The 25,406-nt window shown below is 39.8% G+C and overlaps 1 protein-coding gene across 3 annotated transcripts in view; it reads right to left on the bottom strand.

The window, feature by feature from the left end:
* The window catches only part of nckap1 (NCK-associated protein 1), a 154,274-nt gene that overhangs the window by 74,657 nt on the left and 54,211 nt on the right, over positions 1–25,406 (bottom strand). For all 3 annotated transcript variants that reach the window (XM_072261729.1, XM_072261731.1, XM_072261730.1), the window contains 6 exons: positions 22,133–22,265; positions 20,506–20,587; positions 20,323–20,381; positions 18,521–18,666; positions 17,481–17,613; positions 2,152–2,271 (listed from right to left, as the gene is read on the bottom strand). In XM_072261729.1, the coding sequence (XP_072117830.1) occupies positions 2,152–2,271; positions 17,481–17,613; positions 18,521–18,666; positions 20,323–20,381; positions 20,506–20,587; positions 22,133–22,265 (673 nt within the window). The remainder of the gene's footprint in view (positions 1–2,151; positions 2,272–17,480; positions 17,614–18,520; positions 18,667–20,322; positions 20,382–20,505; positions 20,588–22,132; positions 22,266–25,406) is intronic.

Raw genomic sequence — 25,406 nt, 5'->3', positions numbered from 1 at the left:
ACATCATGAAATTCATCGCTCTCTTATTAGCCGCATGACCTCTTTTAAGACTACACAAAGCTTACTTAACAGTTTGGATGGACATCCAAGAATATTGAATGGCTCTGCTTATAATAAAAAGAATACACGACTGCACTTTGGGTGCAGGCAATTTTGGCTCATCACAACAAACAACCGTAATTTTAATGGAATGTCAAAACTGTTCAAAAACTACAAAAACTTTTTTTGTACGGTCTAGTTGGCTACATAGATTCAAATAATCCTGAGACACCAGGCAACGTCATTTGATTGCAAGCAATTGGCTTATTGATTATTGCAGAGTCTATCTTTAAATCTTTAAATTTTCCAAAAATCATCCCATTCCTTTGGCTTCTACTTCTGTAAATTTCTCTAGTCAAAAAGTTTAAGAACATCACAATATCGAAGATATTGTGTTTGGTGTGCCACAAGGATCAGTTCTTGACCCATTGTTGTTCTCACTATACATGCTCCCATTAGATGAAATTATTTGAAAACACAAGGTTAATTAGCAGTTATGCAGGTGACACACAACTGCATTTGTCTATTACACCAGATGACCCGGAGGCTCTCAACCCACTGGTCCAGTGTCTAATTAGCATTGTAGAATGGATGAGTTTGAATTTCCTTAAAATAAATAAGGAAAAAAAAAGAGAAATTTTGGTTATTGGTAGCAATAAAAAAAATGTGAATCTTAGTTATAAACGATCATCTGGCCTTACAAATCAAGCCAGAATTAAAGAATTTAGGCGTTATTATTGACCCTGAGCTAAACTACAAATCACATATTAACCATATTATTAAGTTTGGTTTCTTATAACATCTCAAGATGCAGAAAAATGGATACACTCTTGTTTTTAGCTAATTAGATTGCTGCCATGCACTGTTTTCTAGACTGCCTAAAATAGATATAATCTGCTGAAGCTTGTTCAAAATGTAGCAGCAAGAATCCTAACCAAAAAAAAGAAAATCTGAGCACATTTCACTAGTATTAGCATTACACTGGCTGTCTGTGTCCTTTCTAGATCAATTTTAAAATACTCTTAGTTGTATACAAGGCTAAAGGAACTTCTCCATGTATTTTGTCTATCCCATTGCATCCCTAATCCTAATCTTAGATCCATGAATACAGGTTTGCTAAGCATACAAGAACTGGTGATGTGGCCTTTTGCTCTTGTGCATAAAAAGCTTGGAATACTTTACCGACTGAGATACGCCAGGCTAGTACTGCGGAAAGCTTCAAAACACTTCTACAAACCTACGTTTTCAAATTTGGCCTATTTATAGAATTACTTAATGGCTGTTGATTTTGATTACATTTATGTAATTTGCTATATAGTACTGTGCACATATATATAGCTAGGGTGCCTAGACTTTTGCACAGAATTGCATTTGTCAATGTGCAGCGGACAGCAAGTATGTAAATTTGGCAGAAGCAGATGATGGTGGAAATGGTGAGGGTGGAGCACTGGGGCAAAGGAGGATTGCCAAGGGCTGGGGGGGACGGTGGCTTGGGTGCAGACACACTCAATCCTGAGACACCAGGCAACGTCATTGATTGCAAGCAATTGGCTTATTGATTATTGCAGAGTCTATCTCAACATTTTCTCCAATCATGATCTCCCTCTCCCTGCCCCCTTTCCACTCAGTCCACAATAGAGAGCCATATCAGAATCCTGTTTATCATCACTCACATATATCATGAAATGCTATCTATTTGCACAGCAGTGCAGTGCAATACATAAAATTACTACAGTACTGTACAAAGGTCTTTGGCACCCTAGCAGTATGTATGTGCCTAAGACTTCTGCACAGTACTGTATTTGGTTATATTTTATTTTATATATTTGTCTTTACTTACGATTTTTAATTTTGTCTCATCTTTTTAGGACAATATTGACTTATCTTTACAATCTATGTAAAGCACTTTGAACTTGCATCTTAATGTACGAAAGGTGCTATGTAAATAAAATTATTATTAATATTTTGAAGCCTTTAAATCTGGTTTTAATAGCCACGCATCTTGGAATGCATCTTATATTACATTATAGGTGAGAGCATGCAGAAACTTCATAACCCATTTTACCCAAATGCTTTTCTCCCAAACCTGCAAAAGAGAAGCTGAAACCTTACCTGATCACTAAGAGTGCACTGCTCTGTGCATATATCTGTAATAAGGTTGCGGGCTTGCTTAGCCATCTCGTCAAGGAACATGTTGCACAGTGAGAGACTACGATCTCCAATGTGATGCCTCTATAAAGTAATGAAAGTCGTGAGTGTCAAATGCATTCAGAATACACATACCCTGTGTTGAAAGTCAGTGGCCTTACTCTATATGGGAATTAATGATATCATCATTTCAAAATATACAAACTCAGTTAAAAAAAAAATATACAATGTTTCTTCTATATACTCAAAATCCCTGAGGAAATCAACTGCTTAGCACATACACAATATCTTAGTTTCTGAATCAGAACTGGATATACAAACTACAGCATAGCCAGATTTCTTTTTGACATTGACTAAAACTGCAACTGACAATATTCGTAGTTCACCTCCCAAAGTTTCTCCTCTGAAAGTGTACTCTGCAGAGTCCAGTCATACAATTAGGTAAAACTACAGTAAATGGAACAAGGAACTTTAAATAATCAATTTTTATCTGTTGAAGTAAAACAGCGTGATACTAGGGAAATCCACAAAGAGACAATGCACTTGTCCAGGGAATGCATTAATTCACATACTAGGCCAAAATACATTAATAAACATGTGGACTACTGTGGAGTAAACTTGAAATCAAATTAAGGAAGCAAGCTTTCAGTTATCATTTGCTGGCTGGTGCTTAAGCTTCTTTCCAGCAAGATAATAGGTAATGCTGAACATAATTAATCATTTACACTGTGCATTTGATCAAACAGTAAATTAAAACTTCTAAGATACTTGTGTGGAGAATGTGTTGACTGAAGGCTTTGTACATACAGAGCAAAGACCTCCATCTTGGTAACCAGTTAAAATTACTTGGCAATTTCATGCATCAATATATCAAACAAGAAACACAATCAAAATAGCAAATAGATTGTTGACAAGAAATATGAACAAGTCACTAACTGCATGAGTTAAGCAGCGTTTGAAATGTAAAACTTTTGAAACAATCACAATCTACAATTGTAGCAAACAGTTCCATCTAAACAACACCCGTGCCAAATTCCGATATAATCTTTAGTTTACTTAAGATGACAATAGAGCACAACTTTCATGAAACAAGCAACACACACAAAATGCTGGTGGAACGCAGCAGGACAGACAACATCCACAGGAAGAAGCAGTCGACGTTTCAGGCTGAGACCCTTCGTCAGGACTAACTGAAAGAAGAGATAGTAAGAGATTTGAAAGTGGGAGGGGGAGGGGGAGATCTGAAATGATAGAAGACAGGAGGGGGTGGGATGGAGCCAAGAGCTGGACAGGTGATTGGCAAAAGGGATACAAGGCTGGAGCAGGGAGAGGATCATGGGATGAGAGGCCCAGGGAAAAAGTAGGGGGAGGGGAGCACCAGAGGAAGATGGAGAGCAGGCAAGGAGTTATTGTGAGGGACAGAGAGAGGGGAAAAAAAAGGAAAAAATAAATAAGGGATGTGTTAAGAAGGGGAGGAGGCATATTAACGGATGTTAGAGAAGTCTCTGGAGACAGCTTATTTACTGATGTCTACTATAAGCCTACTGACTCTCACCTACCTGGACTATTCCTCTTCCCACCCGGTCTCTTGCAAAAGTGCCATCTCCTTCTTGCAATTCCTCCATCTCCACCGCATCTGCTCTCAGGATGAGGCCTTTCATTCCAGGACGAAGGAGATGTCTTCCTTTTTTAAGGAAAGGAGCTTCCCTTCCTCCTCCATCAACTCTGCTCTTGAACACATCTGTCCCGTTTCAGGCACATCTGCTCTCACCCCATCCTCCCGCCACCCCACTAGGGATAGGGTTCCCCTTGTCCTCACCTACCACCCCACAAGCCTCCGTGTCCAATATATAATTCTCCGTAACTTCCGCCACCTCCAACAGGATCCCACCACCAAGCACAACTTTCCCTCCCCACCTTTCTGTAGGGATCGCTCTGTACGCGACTCCCTTGTCCATTCGTTCCCCCGCACCCCAATCCCTTCCCACCGATCTCCCTCCCGGCACTTATCCTTGTAAGCGGAACAAGTGCTACACGTGCCCTTACACTTCCTCCCTCACCACCATTCAGAGCCCCAGACAGTCCTTCCAGGTGAGGCGACACTTCACCTGTGAGTTGGCTGGGGTGATATATTGCGTCTGGTGCTCCTGGTGTGGCGTTCTATATATTGGTGGGACCAGATGCAGACTGGGAGACAGTTTCACTGAACACCTACGCTCTGTCTGCCAGAGAAAGCAGGATCTCCCTGTGGCCACACATTTTAATTCCATGTCCCATTCCCATTCTGATAGGTCTATCCATGGCCTCCTCTACTGTCAAGATGAGGCCACACTCAGGTTGGAGGAATATTCCATCTGGGTAGCCTCCAACCTGATGGCATGAAAATTGACTTCTCTAACTTCTGTTACGCCCCTCCTCCTGTTCTTATCCCACCACTTATTTATCTTTTCCTTTTTCCCCCCCCTCTCTGTCCCTCTCACAATAACTCCTTGCCTGCTCTCCATCTTCCCCTGGTGCTCCCCTCCCTCTTTCTTTCTCCCTGGGCCTCCCGTCCCATGATTCTCTCCCTTCTCCAGCCTTGTATCCCTTTTGCCAATCACCTGTCCAGCTCTTGGCTCCATCCCTCCCCCCTCCTGTCTTCTCCTATCATTTCAGATCTCCCCCTCCCCCTCTCAAATCTCTATCTCTTCTTTCAGTTAGTCCTGACGAAGGGTCTCGGCCCGAAACGTCAACTGTACTCCTTCCTATGGATGCTGTCTGGCCTGCTGCATTCCACCAGCATTTTGTGTGTGTTGCTTGAATTTCCAGCATCTGCAGATTTCCTCGTGTTTGCATTTCATGAAACAAGCCTTATTCTTTTCTGTGCAGGTAAATTCTTAACCCAAGATCTTTGTGTCAACCTCTGAATCAGAATTAGGTTTATTATCACTGACATACAGTACATTGTGAAATTTTGTTTTGCGGCAAGCGCATAAAAATTACAATATATATGACAGACAGAGAGCGATAGGCAGACAGATGAATAGCAAGATAGTGTTCATGGACCATTTAGAAATATGATGGTGGATGGAAGGAAGCTGTTCCTAAAGTGTTGAGTGTGCATCTTAAGGTTCCTTTACCTCCTCCCTGATGGTAGGAATGAGAAGAGGGAAGATCCTGGGTGGTGAGGGTACTTTATGATGGATACTGCCTTTTGAAGATATCCTGCATAGTGGGGAGGCTTGTTTCCATCATGGAGCTAACTGAGTCTACAACCCTCTGCAGCTACTTTTGGTTCTGTGCCTCAATACCAGTGATGCAACCAGACCGATACTCTCCACAGTACACCTGCAGAAATTTCGTAATTGTCTTGGATAACATAGTTAATGTCCTCAAGCTCCTAATGAAGTAAAGCCAGTGATGTGCCATCTTTGCGATTGCAACGACGGTTCCCTCAGATTACTGAATCATAATTGGAAGATAACAGAGGCCACAAATGTACATAGAACATAGAAGAGTACAGCACAGGAACAGGTCATCCAGCCCACAATGTTGTGCCGAACCAGCTAAAAAGCAAACCAGAAACACCCAAACACTAACCCTACCTACATCGTGTCCATATCCCTCTATTAGCAGATTGGAGCTGTATCGCCATCCACAGCTCCAATCTGCTAATTAAATTTGCCGACGACACTACATTGATTGGCCTCATCTCAAACAATAACTAGGTGGCCTACAGTCAAGAAGTCATCTCTCTGACACAGTGGTGTCAAGAAAACAATTTCCCCCGGGATCAATAAAGTATAACTATGACTATGACTATGAAAACAGCCTCTCCCTCACTGTCACAAAAACAAAAGAGCTGGTTGTAGATTACAGGAGGAATGGAGACAGGCTAACCCCTATTAACATCAATGAATCTGGGGTTGACAAGGTAAACAGCTTTAAGTTCTTCAGCATAAACATCACTGAGGACCTCACGTGGTCTGTACACACCAGCTGTGTGGTGAAAAAGGCACAACAGTGCCTCTTTTACCTCGGACGGTTGAGGAGGTTTGGTATAGGCTCCCAAATCCTAAGAACTTTCCACAGGGGCACAATTGAGAGCATCCTGACTGGCTGCATCACTGCCTGGTATGGGAACTGTACCTCCTTTAATCGCAGAACTCTGCAGAGTGATGTGGACAGTCCAGCGCATCTGTAGTTGTGAACTTCCCATGATTCAGGACATTTACAAGGACAGTTGTGTAAAAAGGGCCTGAAGGATCATTGGGGACCTGAGTCACCCCAACCATAATCTATTCCAGCTGCTACCTTCTGGGAAGTGGTACCACAGCATAAGAGCCAGGACCAACAGGCTCTGGGACAGCTTCTTCCTCCAGGCCATCAGACGAACGAACTCACACTGATTTGACTGTACTCTATATTACATTGACTGTTCTATTAATTATAAATTACCATGATTGCAGATTTAGATGGAGATGCAACGTAAAGATTTTTACTCCTCATGTATGTGAAGGATGTAAGAAGTCAATTCATTCATATCTTCCTTACATCCATGTCTGTCTCTTAAAAGTCTCCAAAGTATTTACTTCTGCCACCATACCAGATAGCGCATTCCAAGCATCCACGACTCTCGTGTTAAAAAAAAACTTATCTCTCACATCCCCCTTGAACCTACCCCCCCCTCACCTTCAATGCATGCCCTCTGGTATTAGACATTTCAACCCTGGGAAACAGATGCTCTCTGACCACTCTATCTATGCCCCTTAATCTTGTAAACTTCTAGCAAATCTCCTTTCAGCCTCCGGCACTCCAGAGAAAACAACCCAAGCTCATTCAGCCTCTCATGATAGCACATGCACTCTAAATGAGGCAGCCTCTTCTGCACCCTCTCCTAAGCCTCAACTTCCTTCCTATCTGATAGCGGGGCAGCCAGAACTGTATGTGGCCGAACCAGAGTTTCATGAAGTTGCAACATAACTTCCTGACTTTTAAACTCAATGCCTCGATGAATAAAAGCAAGCATTCCATAAGTCTTCTTTAATCACCTTATCGACTTATATATCCACTTTCAAGGAACTATGAACTTGGATCCCAAGATCTCTCTGATGAGCAACACTGTTAAGGTCCTTGCCCTTAACAGTGTAGTGTCTCCTTGCATTTGCCCTACTGAGGTGCAACACCTCATATTTATCTGGGTTAAACTCCATCTGCTATTTCTTAGCCCATATTGTACCGTATTCTTCACCGGTCTTTGACACCACCACAACTCCACCAATCTTGACATCATCTGCAAATTTACTAACCCACCCATCTACATTTTCATCCAGGTCATTTATATACATCATAAACAGCAGAGGTCTCAGCACAGATCCCTGTGGAACTCCACAAATTACAGACCTCCACCTCGAATAAGTCCCTTTTCACCACTATCCTCTGTCTTCTATGTGCAAGCCAGTTCTGAATTCAAACAGCCAATTTGCCGCAAACCCCATGCATCTTAATCTTCTGGATTAGCCTCCCATGAGGGACTTTGTCATACACCTTACCAAAATCCATGCAGACAACATCCACTGCTCTACCTTCAATCTCCCTCGTCACCTTGTCAAAGGTCACAACCAACTTGTTAAGACATGACTTGCACAGCATAAAGCCATGCTGGCTCTCCCTAATGAGGCCAAGGGTTTCCAAATTCTCATACATCTTAACCCTAGGAATTTTCCCCAGCAATTTCCCTACAACTGACATGAGGCTCACTGGTCTATAGTTCCCATGATTTTTACCTTTTTCCCTTTTTAAATAGAGGTACAACATTAGCCACTTGCCAGACCTCCAGGACCTCACTGTGGCTAGAGAGGACACAAAGATACTGGTCAGGACCCAGCAATCTCATCTCTTGCCTCCTTCAATAGCCTGAGGTAAATTCCAACAGGCCCTGGGGACTTAGCTACCTTAATACTCATTAGGAGGCCGAACATTTCCTCCTCCTTGACCTCCAAAAGTTGTAATGTATCTACACGCTCAGCACTGATCTCCTGCTCCTCCACATCCTTTCCCTTGGTAACTACTGAAGCAAAGTACTCGTTAAGTACCCCACTCACATTCTCTGCATCCAAGCAAGTATTCCTCCTTTTATCCTCGAGTGGTCCCACCCTCTCCCTAGTTATCCTCTTACTCTTGATGCATGTATAGAATGCCTTGGGATTCACCTTAACCGACTTTTCATGGCCCCTCCTGGCTTTCCTAATTCCCTTTAGTTCTTTTCTAGCTTCTTTGTACTCTTTGTCTTGTTTGATCCTAGCTTCCCAAGCTTTATGCTTTTCCTTTTTCACCTTGAGTAAATTCGTCATCTCTGGGCATACAAGGTTCTCTTATCTTTCTATCCTTGTCCTTCCTTCTAACAAGATGATACCTTTCCTTTTCTCTGTGCAATTGATCTTTAAACACCCTCCACGTATCTGATGTAGACTTGCTGTACCAGAGAAAAGGTGCTCCCAATTAACTCTTAGAACCTACCTACCTAATGTTCTTGTAATTTGCCCTACTTCAATTTAAACCTCTCGCACAAGGACCATACCTATCCTTATCCATAGCAATCCAGAAAGTTAAGGAGTTGTGGTCACTTTTCCCTCCCTGCCCACCCACTGAAAGTTCAGTCCCCTGGCTAGACTCATTACCCAACAGGTCATCCAGTATGGCCCCTCGTCTCAGAGGACTGTCTACATTATGACTTGAAGAAAACTTCTTGGATACAATTAAATTCAGCCCCATTTAAACCCCTTACAGCAAGGAAGTCCAGTCTATATTAGGAAAGTTGAAATCCCCCATGAGAACAACCTTATTGTTTACTTATTATTAATATTTTTTAAAACACATTTCCTTAATCTGATATCTGTTCCTGAACATCATGGTGGCTATTAGGGGTCTGTAGTAAATCTTCATCAGTGTGATTGAACCTTTCCTATTCCTGAGTTCTACCCAAATGGACTCAATGTCTGACCCCTCCATTATGTCTCCTCTGAGTGCAGCTGTGATATTGTCCCTGATGAGTAGTGGAACTCCATCCCCTCATTTACCTCCTCTAAAACTTCAAAAACCTAGCACATTAATCAGCCATTCCTGTCCCTCTCTCAACCAAGTTTCAGCAATGGCTACAACGTAATATTTCCATGTACTGATCCATGCACTAAGTTCATCACCCTTACCCATAATACTCTTAGAATTAAGATGCACACACTTCAAACTATCCAAACTATCATACCTGTTATTTTGATTTTGCCTTTCAATACCTTCCCTGACTTCTACTTTCCAGTCCGATCCTTCCCTTACTGACCTGGGGCTCTGGTTCCCTGCTCCCTGCATAACTAGCTTAAACTCTCTCAAGTAGCATCAGCAAACTCGTGGCCAGGATATGGGTTCCCCTCCAGCTCAGGTGCAACTTGTCCCTCTTGTACAGGTCATCCCTTGCCCAGAAAAGGTTCCAATGATCCAAGAACTTGAAACCATGTTTCCTGCACCATCTCCGCAGCCACTCTATCCATGCCATCATCCCATTCCTACCTGCATTAAAGCAACAAGTTCTTGTCCAATCATTCGGAGAATTAAGAAAACTAATATTGTGAGAGCAACACTCAAAGTTGCTGGTGAACGCAGCAGGCCAGGCAGCACCTCTAGGAAGAGGTACAGTTGACGTTTTCGGCCAAGACCCTTCGTCAATATTGTGAGAACAAGTGGAACACTGTTGGTTTTTCACCTGCTCTCTAAGTGTTGAGCCAAACATATAATCTCATGTTCAATACAACAGCAGGATAGCTTCTATATAGAATCAAGGGTAAATCTCTTCATTCCTGTTAACTGATGTAGGAATTTTTACAGTATTGTTTAATTATTTTAGTTTGCACTTACTTTAGCGTGCTCTGCTATCTGAGATCTACGAGAGGTGATTGATAAGTTTGTGGCCTAAGGTAGAAGGAGTCAATTTTATAAAACCTAGCACATTTATTTTTCAACATAGTCCCCTCCTACATTTACACACTTAGTCCAGCGGTCGTGGAGCAAACAGATCTTGGACCTCCAGAAAGTGCCCACAGCAGGGGCGATTGATAAGTTCGTGGCCTGAGGTAGAAGGAGATGAGTTATTAATTTCAAACCTTTCTGCATTATCACTCAAAGAGTTGAACTGCATGCGCATGTAACGAGAGCTGTATAACTCATCTCCTTCTACCTTAGGCCACGAACTTATCAATCACCAGCCTGTGGACACTTTCTGGAAGTCCAAGATCCGTAAGCTCCACGGCCGCTGGACTAAGTGTGTAAATGTAGGAGGGGGCTATGTTGAAAAATAAATGCGCTAGGTTTTCTAAAATTGACTCCTTCTACCTTAGGCCATGAACTAATTAATCACCACTTGTACAAATCAATCAACAAGCTTCAGTTCCAACAGAAAATGTAGAAATACTATGGGAAGTGAAACAGTTAACAGCTTGGGCCGAAGACTTGTTTTTCTTCTTAAAGACGCAGTCCATCTCGATGTATACTTACAACATATTTTGGTTTTATTTTAGAATTACAGTATCTGCAGTTTTAATGATTTTGTCTTAGTTCTAAGCCTGCTGAAGGCATCTTCTTTGAAAGCAAGCTCTCTGTGTGGAGAACTTAAGAGATCTAGTCTTATTACTATCAAAAATGATGAAAGAGGTTACAGGATACCATGGGGTGTTACACTGCTCATTACTATTTGAGACAAAAAGATTTATTTTGTCTGAACTTCATTTCATGAATTACAACTTACAATTAAATCATACAAGTTCCCAATGAGTTTCAGATGCTTGGCTTTACTTATAGATTCCAGACTTAAAACACAATGATTCAGATATATTGAAACTTTGTGGTGCATTTTGATCACAGAAAATCATGTTTGCAAATGGTTTGCATGTTGAGAATACACATTATACTGTCCCTGAACCCATAAAAACTTCCTCGCAAATCCCAATAAGATCATTTTGTCCAATTCTTATTCCTTCTTGCATCCTCCACTCCAGTCTTAGCATCATACACCTGAAAATTAAATAGATCTGATACTGTTCACAGCTGGACTACCAGTGCTGACCTCCCCCACTTACATTGACTAGCTATAAATTCTGATCCCTGTTAGTGGCACCTAAATTGTATTGCAAATTAACAATGCAGAAGATTTTCATTTACATATCTTTCTGAAGTCTTAACCCTTCCAGGTTTCTCCAGACCTCCAACAGTGGTCTACTTTTCATGTTGCAGAGCATGAATTTTTTCACCATCCTGGAGGTCCCTCCCAGAGGTCTTTTCTTAAAATCTCACTTTTGGCTTTTTCTAATCTCACTTTATTGTGTGCTTCTCAAATATTGGACAAAGTACTTGTAGAATTCTAATAAGTGTTTCTCAAATGTAAGCTGTTCCCCAAACACTTTGAAATTGGACACAGCGTTAAAATTAAACCATAAAATGAAAAGTACATCCCTCTGCTTGTAAAGTTCCAATTTGTGAAATTCTCCACAATAAAATTTTTGGCACATAACTATCAACTTAAGGCTTCTCCTGAATAGTTGTTGCATTGTGGCAAGATATTGCTGCTCAGATGAAGCAGTGTTTAATCTTCCCTGCTGTTTTACAGCCACTGCTCAGGTACTTACCGTCTGACTGAAAGCAATCATAACTGCTGTGACAGCCCGTTATGGCTCCAAGATAGATAAACCTCCTGACAGAAGAAATTCTAGTTTTTAAAAATTATGTTCCATCTGTAGTAAAAATGTAATGAATAGTACAAGGCACAAAGCAATTTATCTTTCTGCAGTTCACTTCGACATCTTGACTGAATTATCTAAGCCACTTTGACCATCTTCAAATTTTGAGAAGCTAGATTTATGCAAGGACTCTAATATTAGACTTCCCTTCTGTTGAATCTCGCAAACTATCAGATGCAAAGGAAAGTCCTCTTTGAAATGAGCATATAACCATATAACAATTACAGCACGGGAACAGGCCATCTCGGCCCTTCTAGTCCGTGCCGAAGATGTATAGTTGTGACTGATCCAGGCAACTTGTCTGCCTGAAGACATAATGCACCCAACCTAATATACCCTAAAATTATCTGATATTTGCAGAATCAGATGCCACTTCATAAAATGAAAATGGCATCCCTCAGATGTATAGAAGACTCATTTAATTTGTGAAATTTCTTCGTGTTAAAAACTTAGACAGACAGCCATCAAGGTAAGGCTCCAAAGAGTCAATGCTGCAACTACTGATACAGAACTCCAGTAAAAAGCCTCAGGGTGTGGATGGAACTTCGAGCCCGAGTCCAATGCTTACAGTGCACCTACCTATTACCATGGACTAGTGACTGAGTGAGAGCCACTCAACACAAAAAAGTTAATTTCATTGTCAAACTGTTTATGTAGTCTTATTCATCAAACTTTTAGGAATCCCTCCAGCACCCTATCAAAGACAACTATCGCAATTGTCAATTGATGATTAATATATGGGCTTAACCTTCATGTAAATGTTTGATTATTCTAGCAAAAAACATAAGTAGTGATTACAAGTATAACAACACCATTCCATAAAGCAGTAAGATATAACTCACTGCTGCTGGATGGTCCAGCTGACATGGGATTTTTATTATGGGGCACTGGTTGACTGAGAAAAAGGTCATGCTATTTTTTGGCAACTGAGAAATGGCAAACAGACTGTATTAGGGTTGCATTCATTGGAAGTGTTGATCAAACAAATGCTTTCATGTGTCTGGAACAAATGTTAACATTTCCCAACCACTAGCTTCATGTACAATGAATTTCCTGCATGTGAAAATTATAAGAGGAATATTTAAATGGTATGACAAGGAACTCTGATTAATTAAAAAAAAACATTTTCTAATATTTTCAGCAGAAGTTTAATACTCAATCTTTATCTTGCTAAGTAAAGGACATGACTAACAGTTTCATATGATTGGTTTACTTAAACGATTGATTTCCACTAGTCATTACTCTTCATACCAAGAGCCGGAACTTCATTTTGGATTCAGAGTATGAATTATGCTGTTGCCATTTAGAAATGGTAGCAATGAATCCCGGCTTAATGCAAATAGAGTTATAAAAATAATGAGTGTGCATGAAGACAAATTCCTGTCTGACAAACTAACGTGCCACAACAACCACCTCTCACTCAAAGTCAGCAAGACCAAGGAGCTGATTATTGATTTCAGGAGGGGGAAAAAAGGGTCCAGAGCAATCCTCATCAGGGGATCAGAGGTGGAGAAGGTGAGCAACTTTAAATTCCTTGATGTCATCACTTCTGGGTCCACCACACAAGTGCAATTACAAAGAAAGCACGGCAGCACCTCTACTTCTTTAGAAGTTTGCGAAGATTTAGCATACATCTAAAACTTTGACTAACTTTTGTAGATGTGTTGTGGAGAGTATATTGACTGGCTACATCACAACCTGCTATGGAATCACTAATGCCCCTGAACAGAAAATCCTACAAAAAGAAGTGGATATGGCCCAGTCCTTCACTAAAAAAGCATCCCCCACCATTGAGCGCATTTACACAGAGCACTGTTGCAGGAAAGCAGCATCCATCAGTATGGACCCCCATCACCCAGACCATGCTCTCTTCTAGCTGCTGCCTTTAGGTACAAGGTACAGTTGCCTCAGGACTCACATAACCAGGTTCAGGAACAGTTAATACCACTCAAACATCAGGCTCGTGAATCAGATGGGATAACTTCACTCGCCCTCATCATTGAAGTGTGACCCACTTTCAAGGTTTCATCATCTCACGTTCTCGATATTGATTGCCTATTTGTTATTATTATTATTCTTTTTCTTATGTACTTGCACAACTGGTTATTTACCCATCCTTTTGGGTACGATCTTTTAACAATTCTATTGTGTCTCTTAGATTACTCTGTATGCCTGCAAGAAAACAAATCTCAGGGTTGTATATAGTCACATACTTGTATTTTGATAATAAATTTACTTTGAACTTTAACACTGAACTTTTTAAGATAGGACTTGGAACAAGAGGCACATCTCAAGGACGGGTGCTTAGCCAAATGCTCTTCTCTCTCTACTCACTCGTGACTTCGTAGCTAGGCACAGTTCAAATGCTATCTATAAATTCGCCAATGACAAAAATTGGAAGCAGGATCTCCGATGAGAAGGCATACAAGAGTGAGACAGATCAGCTAGTTAAGTAGTGTCATAACAACAACCTTGTACTCGACGTCAGTAAGATCAAGGAATTGATTTGTGGACTTCAGGAAGGAGAGATCGGAAGAACACACAGTTCTTATCAAGGAGTTAGCAGTGGAAAGGGTGACCAGCTTCTGCAAATGTACCGTAGAGAGCATTCTAACGAGTTGCATCACTGCCCGGTATGAGGGACTACAGCACAGGATTGGAAAAAGCTGCAGAGGATTGTAAACTCAGCCAGCTCCATTATGGGTACTAGCTTCTCCACCACTGAGAACATCTTCAAAAGGCGATGCCTCAAGTAGATGGCATCCATCATGAAGGATCCACACCATCCAGGACAAGCCCTCTTCTCATTACTACCATCAAGGAGGTGCCACCTGAAGATACACAGTCAATGTTTTAGGAACAGCTTTCTCCCCTCCATCATCAGATTTCTGAATGGCCCATAAATACTACTTCACTATCTCCCTCTTTTTGCTCAATTTTTATACTGCATATTTCTATTGCAATTTATACTTTTTTTAATGTATTGCACTATAATGCTGTCCTAAAGCAACATGTTTAATGACCGTGTCAGTGACAATAAAATCTGATTCTAAATCTGAGGAGAAGGTCTTGGGACTTGAGCCTCACTTAACAGGCTCCTTCAATTGGTATATTTCCAAATGGTTAGTTAATAGCTGATTGGTTAATTGACAGCAGCCAATAAAAAGGAGCTAGGATTGAGCAGAACAACCTTTGTTGGAGGGGAGAACTGAGGCTTTGACTCAAGAGGAGTGGGCCAGTGTTAAAGTAGGAGCTGATCTTTTGGCTCAAGAGAATTTAGCATGAATAAGTGGCTTGGTGTGGGGAGAGAAAGCAACTTAGGAGAAAAATAAAACTTCAGTAAGAAGGCACACGTGAGAACAGGTAAGGTTTTGGTTGTTGTTGTGCTTAAGAAGGAGTGCTATGTGAAAAGAGTTCAGGTTTGGTTTGGGAGGCTAGTGCTTAGGTAAAGTCACTTTCTGTCTGATGGCTAAGTTAAGGCAAGAGGTATGCTCCACCTGCAGGATGTGGGAAGTCAGGGAGTCCTCCAGTGTCCCTGATGGCTACATCTGCAAGATGCAGCTAGCTGCAGCTGCTTACAGACCATGTTAGGAAACTGGAGCTCGAGCTGGATCATTTGGAAGGCTAAAGGGTTTATTGCTATGAATTAGAGAGACAGTCACACTCTACATTGTTGGATGCAAGTAGCTGGATAATTGTCAAGAAAGTGAAACAAAATAGGCAGTTAGTGCAGGCTACCCGTGAGCATTCCCCTTCCTTAACAAGCATACTGCAACTCCTGCTCTTTGCATTTTTTTTTTTTTCTCCTTTTGATATTAAATTCAGGACTTGGATGAGTAAGGGTAGGTTACTAAGTTTGCAAACACCAAGGTTGGAGGTATTTTGGCAGTGTGGAAGGTTGTTGTAGTTTACAAAGTGATAAGACAGGGTGCAGAGCTGGGCTGAAGTGGCAGATGGAGTTCAAACCTATAAAACCCTGGTTAGACCACACTTGGAGTATTATGTTCAATTTTGGTTTCCCCATTGGAAGGATGTGGAAGCTTTAGAGGGTGCAGTGGTTATTTACCAGGCTGCTGACTGGAGCAGAGGACATCTTAAGAGAGGTTGAGCAAGTTAGGACTTTTCACGTTGGAATGACTTGTTAGATGTGTATAAGACCGAGAGGCATAGATAGTGGACAGTCAGCATCTTTCCCACAGGGGGTGTGGCCAATTCCAGAGAACTTCCCTTTAAAATGAGCAGAGAAGAGTTTAGGGGGAGGTACCAGAGTTGGGTTTTTAAATAGTGATGGTGCTTGGAACACACTGCCCAGAGGGTTTATATCAGTCAGCACAACATCATAAGTACTGCTCTAGTTTTTGGAGTTCTTCAAAATGAAGAATATCAATTAGAAATCATTGATCCAGATAATGTCACAACTCAAAACCAGCAAGTCCTATATGGTGGCTGACCCTGCTAGTTCCTTCACAGAACAAAATTGGGGCTTTGCAGAATATAGCAATAAAATAACAATGACACTACCTATACACAAAGTAATGGCATTTATTTCTTTACTCAAAGCAAAAAACTAAAAAATTGTGGTTGCATCTACTTAAAAGGTGGAACTCAAAGCAGTTCCAGTAGGTATTCCAAGCTTCTCAGCTTTGTACTTATTAATGCAGGAGTAGTACAAAAAGAAGTCACAGATGAACCAGAAAGAAAATGTTTTGGTTGCACCAGTAGTTTGAGACAGAGCACTACAGCACAGAAACGGGCCATACAACCCATCTAGTCTATGCCAAGCTGTTATTCTGTCATGCCTCTGGCCCTCCATATCCCTCATATCCATGTATTTATTCAAACTTACTCAAGTATTGCAACTAAGCACACATCCACCATTTCCACTGGCAGCTTTTTCCACAATTATACTTCCCTCTGAGTGAAGAGATACCCCTGTGCGCACCCCCCCCCCCCATGCTCTCAAATATTTGGTCTCCTGACAAAGCCTTCATGTACTTTTGAGAAATAATTAGACACATTAAGCTATGGTCTGTCTTTATTTTTATGTTAGAGATGCCCTCAATCAGGACAGTGTCAGTCACAGCATTTTTGGTTTAAGAACTGCATTTCTCCCAGATTAGGTGTGCAGGGACAATGGGCATTAATGAACTAGAGCAACTACTTTATGAAAATCACAAGTTTGAGATGCTGTAGAATATGTAACTGATCAAAGCAGAATTTATGACAAAATTTAATTGTTTTGAAATATGATTTCAGGAAAAGGGGAAAATTAGATATAGGAACAGGAAACACCAGTTTAAGACAAACCGTCATGGACACCTATCTGATCCAATAGACCATTTTGGGCTTCAGATTCTGTGGAATGTGTTTAAGTGAAGAGCAAGAGAAAGAATTGTGAGGGGTTTCTGTTCTGGCAGTATCATGTAGCTCAGTGGCTATAATATGCAGCAGGCCTCAAGTGAAAGAGAACATTGTAGCAAGCACCTATACAACTTATTCACAGCTGCATTGTTAATCATTGAAGAAACTTACCTCTTCAGGACACAATTCATGAGTGCAGCTCATGAAATGAGTGCAAACCAGTGGAAAAGCAATTGAATATCGTGATTGAGAGGGTAATTCCAAACACTGATGAAACATCTTTTCAAAAGCACGACTGTAAAAGCTTAAGGGAATAAACACCATTTCAGTACATAAACATTCCAAACAACCTAAAAATCAAAATAGTTATCTGTTTAAACCTCATTAAATATGAAATTTCATGCATTTTCCCTAAAGTTGTACAACATTGGCATTTTTATATAGAGAAAGAATGGTTAAGTTGCTTTTTGGAAATGTACACATTTACAAATGTTCCAGACTTTTAATATTAATGTACTTTTTTGACAAGTAATAATAAACACTAATGCAGTTGTTTTAAATCGGCTATCTGTTTTGTACACTTGTGTTGCAAGATATATCTGACACCATTCATGGTACCATTGACTGGCATAAATCATGAGACCAAGGCTTTATTGTATTAATCATTTTTTCAGCTCAGTTAAACACCTTAAACTATTCCTTGACATAACAGATGGTTGAGAAAGTGGGTGGTATCTTAGGAAAATAAAAATAAAGGGATGATGGAGAAGCAGAGAGGGCTCACATTAAAGACCATTCAGAAGGTTCCCATTTTACATTCATGTCTTATCCTAAAGATGACATTATTCATAATGCAGCAGTCCCTCAGTTGTAGACCAAAATATAAGTAGATTTTGATTCATTAAGATGCACATGGCAGTATACAAGCATGTCTTTAATGAAAAAGATCAGGTTAAATATTTAAATATTTCATACAAATAAAAGTATTTTCAAGATTTTTGCTTTATTAAGCATGGTTTAGGAGTGATGTCAAAGTAAACAAATGTAATTCTCATGAGCTCATTCAGATGGCCCAAATTTTGTGCCGCCAAGTTAAATTCTTAAAAGGCACCCCAATATACTATGCATCAAGAAAATACTGTGGCATGTCTTCTACTCAGAGGATGCAAAGTCAACTTGATAAGATTCAAAAACTAAAACAAAGAACTTACCAGAAAATTGAAAGATCCGAAGTTTCCACCAGCATTTCAACCAAAGAATCTACCATTTTTGTGTGAAAAATAATAGTGTTCATCATTTTTCCTAACTCTTTGTGATCTGATAGATTAAGAGAAGCCTTGGAAACACTGGTATAAGCCTGTAAACAAAACACATTTTCTTGATTCAAATTTACTGATAAAGAAATAATACCCATGGATAAAATTCCTTTAGGAATTTATCATTCACTCACCTCAGAATATTCAAAATATTAAACTTGCAGAACTAAGGTTCTACAAGTTGTGTGTATGTCCAGTGAAATAGCTATTAATACTCCAGCACAAAAAGCATTTTTAAGAATTCCTAAAGCTGTTTTTTCTTTTAAAATGTCTTAAGGTGTTCTACCAATTTTAAGGATATTCCCAAGTTTCTCCTTACCTCTATCCTTGCCCTAATTTTCAGCCTGACACTTTCTAGATACCTCAACCAAGGAGAAGACAAACCTACTCTAAATTTAATAAACTCTAGCCAAGAGGCCTAGCCTACTTTATTTTTTCCACGTCAGACCATTCACCCCCAAGAATCTGTCTAGGGACCTGACACAGGACTCCCATTACAGTATGTCATTTTTTGGCTATAAAGAGAACTGTACAATGTTGATCATCTAACCAAACCTCTAGATGTACTCCCTTTGTTGCACTGTTGTCATTGATAGCCAAGTGACTGGCTATTATAAAATCTCTGCCTCACCACCACCATTTGGTGATTTGGTCATTAGTGATTTAGGAAATGAAAAAAGAATTGCATTTGCTGAAAATCTCAAATGCAAAATCCTGAAAACACTCAATCTGAAACATTAACATCATTTTTTCCCCCATAATTGCTTCTTAATGTTTCCAGCAATTTGACTCCCACCTCCACCCCCTCCCAGATTTTTGGTCATTTGTGCCTTTTAGGGTTAGGGCTTGAAATTTGACAATAAAGGCAGTGGAAAAGGCAGGCTGCACACTGCAGAAATCAATCTTTGTGAGAAGTTTTATTTTGAGATCAATGCCTACTATAATGAGTGCATTTGTTGCAAATTCTTAGCAAGAATGTACTCGCTTGCAAATGAATATTTTGACAACAGCTGTGGCAGAACATCAAACCCCCTTTTCCTGACATTTATTACAACAATTTAAACATTTCCTTGGTTTCCAGCTTTATTTCATTTCTCTTCACATTAGTAAGTAAACTTGTAGTTGCAGTGGTATGCTCAAAATCACAATTGATTGTTTTGTTATAATCAGGTGGATGTATTAAAACAGCGATCACTGAGAAAATACCAAATTGCATTTACAATTCACTGTTCATTTCCCTCTATAGACATTGCCTGACCTGCTGTATTTCTCTAGCATCTCGTGTGTTGATCTCAAATCATTATCTGAATTACACTGAATATTATGACAATTTAACCTCCATGTTTTGCTTTAAGTGAAAGCCTAGCTGCTTCACTATTCGGTAATGCAGCTGTCTGGCCATCAAGAAGTACTTAATAAATATAAACAAAGGCAAGGCAGATATTGATACATAAAGCAAATCCATCAAATTATAGCTGTTAACTAAATGTCCTGGGCATCAATAATAAAACATTACACTTATCTACCAGCTGATAAGCAATTTCTGAACATGCTTGGCATTTCAAGAACTTCTTCAGCAGCATCTTATTAGCTGTAGAGCTATTAATTGCACCTTACTTTAAAAATTCAAGAGGCTTTTAAATTCATATCTGAATAAATGTTTTTTAATACATCTAATAAAAGCTCTCTGATCTTACCTGCAGCCTAAACCAGTCTAGTCTCATTCCTCTGAAGTCAAATACTTCTCCATCTTCCACTATAAATGCAAAGCAAATCTGTAATGAAATGCTCTTTCTTGCACAGGATAAATTTAATTTGCTTCATAATTTAATTGCATTATAGGGAATATTTAAGTACATCTTAAGTAATGAATATATCACCTTGTTTTACACTTAAAGAAGTCATAGTGTTCACAAAGGAGGACATAATGATGGATTCATCTTCAGGACACACAGAGAGATTCTAGAATGGAAAAAACACAAAAATTCAGTAATTCTTGTAATCCATTTCCTCAATTTGTGGTAGAGAAGGAAAGAATTCTACAAGCGTACACGATTCATTCTTGATAAACAAGTTCTATGTTAATACCTGTCCAATGCCATCACAAATTATTTAAGCAAAATCTTGCCTATAAATGGCAACAATTCTTAGTAAACTGCCAGCATTTACCCATGCAAATATGAGACTGCAATTTCGGGTCGAGCATATCTGAAATCCTGAACTTGCTGCAGATTCTTCACAGCATATAAATCAATATACTTCCCAGCAGACTTTGTGTTGAGACACTGGGGCTCTGTCACCGATTTAATGCAAATCTGTAAGTTTTTTCATTTAAATATACATTTTAAAAGAACAGAATAAAGGCAAGGCTAATTTTATTTCATCACCTGTACTTGTTGTCATGCCTTTAATTATTTGGAAGTGTTTTCATGTGCTTTAAGTCAAACATTTAATTTTCATCACCTGAAACAATCCAAATGTTTGATAGTTCTGCTAGAGAGCAATCACTATCAAAATTTCATCAGCAGTTTCAATGGTGGAGCTTTTTAAATTGGTAAAATTGCTGATGCATAGACCTTTTTCCCAAAAATTTCTGATTATTACCTGAATTTAAATTTCACAATTTCCAGGATGGGGCTTAAACTCTGTACCAATTCAGTAGCATATAGAACTTCACCAACTAATCCTATACAAAAAGGAACCAATCAATATTACCAAAACATTAACTTCTCACTTCACTTCATACATTCTGTTGACGTTGGCCTAAAGAAATGTATCAAAGGTGTCTACCAATGCAAGAATCATCACACAGGATAACAGTTTTCATTAAACAAGTGGTCAACTACCAAAGATTCCAGTTCACTGCCAACATTTGATGTTGCGGGATCCAAAGGAATCATTAAACATTTATTTTAAAAGTCCTAAGACAAACTGGGTATAATAGTCCACAAAACTGACAACCAAATTATTGTACACAAGTATTGGTTCACTAAAAATGAACTGAGCCTATGCACGTACAAACTTGGTAGTATTATGCAGAACTAGCCATCAAAGGCACCAATACGATCTAATAGAAGCACCTTGAAAGAGATTGCCTGTTCAGGACTCCATTAAGTAGTAAATCAGGAACCAGTTCAACAACAGGTCTCAAAGATATCAAAAGAGACATTTTACCACTTAAATGTTGAATGTTGTGTATACACTACTGTTACATAATGGAAATTAAACATTAAAATGTTGCACATGAGCAGAAAACAAATTTGAAAGGTTAGCTATTTTTAAAAACGTCTGCATTATAAGCATTTGACAAAGTGCAGAATAAAGGTGCTATGATTCACCAGTTCCTTTTTCTGCAAACATACAAAAGGACAAGATTTGTACTCCACCTACTGGCTATACAAATACATTACACTACATTGACCTTCGATTTGTTCAGCATAACTTTAGTGACTAGTTTTCTCTAACTCTCTTACCCAAGATACCATTAATATTTTGCAAAAGTCATACCTGCACAAGTTCATTCAGCACCACTGCATCAAAGCCAGAGAGATACTGGACATAATACCGCTGCATCACTGGTCCATATTTGCGCACATGTGCTCTGAGTTCTTCCATGTAATAGATCAGTTCAGCAATGTGCCTACAGAAAAAAAATGTATTAAAAATACCAGTGATTCCCAATTTCATATCTTCATTAGATTCCAAATAGGTATAGCAGAAAATAATATTTTCAAACTAAAAAAAAAATCTCCATTCCTTAGACTTAGTAATTGCAAAAGTATTAATTAGCACACTAAAAATCAGGTTTAAATCAATTGCGCAGCATATAGTGAAAAATATGCAATGTTTGATCGTTCCAAATTTGATCAGTTTCAAACCCCCAATGTTTCCATTGTCGAGCATATAGCATTTGTTCAGCATGATTGGGCCATGAAAAGATTGTTACACAAACCATTTTTTAAAATAATAATCCTATTTATACTGAGATAAATTTTGTCTTCATAAAATACAATATTTGTACACAGTAAGGGACAATAAAATTAAACCAGAATTCCAAGAATTAAATATCACAAATTCAGAGCATCAAGGAGAGATTCTTTTTCATTTGACGTTTCAGAGAATTAAGTGGAGAGTTTGTGCAGTCCAAGACCAGGAGGCATAATCTATTAGTTAAAACCAGGTATTTGAGGAGTTGGTGTATAATAACTCTTCCTCTTCTATATTAAAGATGCATTGGTGCTGCTTCATGCACCCATGCAATTTCAGCAACTTTGACTCCAACTTCCATTCTGCCCTTAAAATCACTTGGTACAATTCTGATACCTCCCTCCCCTTTCTTATAACCATGTGACAATTACAGCACTGAAACAGGCCTTCTTGATCTGTCTCCATCTTTGGATGAGAAACTGCCGACTGACATCTTCTATAAACCTACTGATTTCCATGGTTATCTTGACTGTATCTCTTTCCACCCCGTCTCTGCAAATATGCTATTCCCTTTTCTCATTTGCTTCGTCTCTGCTGCATCTGTTCCCAGGATGAGGCTTTTCTTTCCAGAACATCAGAGATGTCTTCCTCTTTCAAAGAAAGGAGTTTCCCTTTCTCTACCACTGATGCTGCCCTCACCCGTATCTCCTCCATTTCCTGAACATCTGCACTTCCCCCACATTATCCCATCACCTTAATAGTGATAGATTTCCTCCTGCCTTTGCCCATCACCCCATGCACTTCTGCATCCAACAAATTTTCCGCAACTTCCACCATCTCCAAGGGTATCCTACTAACAACACATCTTTACCTCTTCCACTCCACTCCACTCTCCGTGATATCCTTGTTTTCATCCCTCACCACTAATCTCCTTCCTGGCACATATCCCTGCAAGCAGCCAAAGTGATACACCTGGCCATTTACTTCCTCCCTCATCTCTATTCGGGGCCCCAAACAGTCCTTCCAGGTTAGGCAATACTTCACCTGTGAATCTGCTTGGGTTATCTATTTTGTCCAGTGTTCCTGATGTGGCCTCCTCTACATTGGTGAGACCTATTGTAAATTGGGGGACTGTCTTGTCAAGCACCTCGCTCCACCCACCAAAAGCGGAACTTCACAGTGCAACAAAATTTTAATTCTGATTTTCATTCCTGTTCTGATATGTTCCTCCATGGCTACATCTTGTGCCACACTCAAAGAAGCAATATCTTATATTCAGTCTGGGTAGCCTCCAACCTGTTGGCATGAACATCGATTTCTCCTTCCGTTAAAAAAATTCCTCCCCCCCCCGCCCGCTTCCATTCCCCACACTGACCTCTTGCATCTTCTCAGCTACCCATCACCTCCTCCTGGTGTCCCTCCTCCTTCCCTTTCTCCTACAGTCCACTCCTATCAGATTCCTTCATCTCCAGCCCTTTATTTTTCCCCACACACCGGGGTTCACCCATCACCTTCCAGCTATCATTCCTCCCCTCCCTCCACTTTTTAAATTCTGTTTTCCCCTTTCCTTTCCAGTCCTGAAGAAAGGTCTCACCCAAAGCAGAGACTGCTTATTCATTTCCATGAATGCTCCGACCTGCTGAGTTCTGCCAGCATTTTGTGTATGTCGTTTTGGATTTCCAGCATCTGCAGAATTCCTTGTGCTTACTACTATACAAAGGCTGGTAAATATTTGGAACTCTTCCATGTCATTAGTTGATTGGAAGCAAAGCATGCATTTCAAATCCAACATTTTTGATTGGCAGTTTGAAGACAAGTGTGGGAGGGGTGGAGGAGCACAGGGAAGCAAAAAGCAGATTAGCGCTTAAAAGGGTGGTGAAACAGTTCTAGGAGGTTCCTATAATATTGTCCTTTTTTCCAACTAAAATGCCTGAATCTGTGATCAGCAACTTCAACTCTATTTCTCTTCCATAAACTTTGTTTCTATCAATAATCAGTCAACCTTGATTTTGTATCCTTTCATTCCTTCAGTGGTTTTATGGACATACCTGTCCTGGGCAAGCACAGATAAAATTACAAGGAAGGAACAGTTCGGAGGTGCAGCATGTCACCAAACAACCTTCACGAGCTTCTACAGATGTTATTGAAAGTATCCTGACTTATTGCATCATGGTTTGGTCTGGCAATTTAAATGTACAAGAACTTCAGTGCAGTGGAATCAGCCCAGTGCATCACTGGCACATCCCTCCCAACCACTGGAATTTCAGAATCTACATTAGGTGCCACTTCAATAAAGCAATAACCTACCATGAAAGCTTACTACCATCTGGCCCATGTAATCTCCTTGCAGCTTCTACTGGACAAGAGGGACAGAAGCCTGAAGTCTCACGTCATCAGGTTTAAGCACAGTTAGTTCCCTTCAACCATTCAGATATTGAACCAACCTGCATAACACTTTTCATTATGGCCACTTGACAACTTTGTATGACAATACACCTTGTTTTTTTTAATCCTAATTGCATTTTTTTGCATAATTGGCATTTAATTTGTTTTTCTTGCGTCTCTGTTGTTGCTGCCAGTATGTTTTTCATTGCACTCATGCATATGACATGAGTGCAATGAGTTCAGAGTTTAGCTTAATCTTTAACAACAAGCTCCCACCAACAACTATTTCACTATTTCTACCATCCACTGGCACGGGTTTAATCATATTCTGTTCAAAATCTGTCTCATGGGAGACAACCCTCAAGACATTCACAAAGTAGTTTAATTCTTCTTATGCAAAATCTTGATGGATTCCTCTATGATGAAGGTGTAGGTTTATTTTTTCCTGCTACAGTAAGCAATTTTCTTA

The sequence above is a fragment of the Mobula birostris genome, chromosome 6 (genome assembly GCF_030028105.1).
Source record: "Mobula birostris isolate sMobBir1 chromosome 6, sMobBir1.hap1, whole genome shotgun sequence".
Classification (NCBI taxonomy): Eukaryota; Metazoa; Chordata; class Chondrichthyes; order Myliobatiformes; family Myliobatidae; genus Mobula; species Mobula birostris.
The sequence above is the reverse complement of the archived record's forward strand: the minus strand, read 5'-3'. Positions and strand labels throughout refer to the sequence as shown.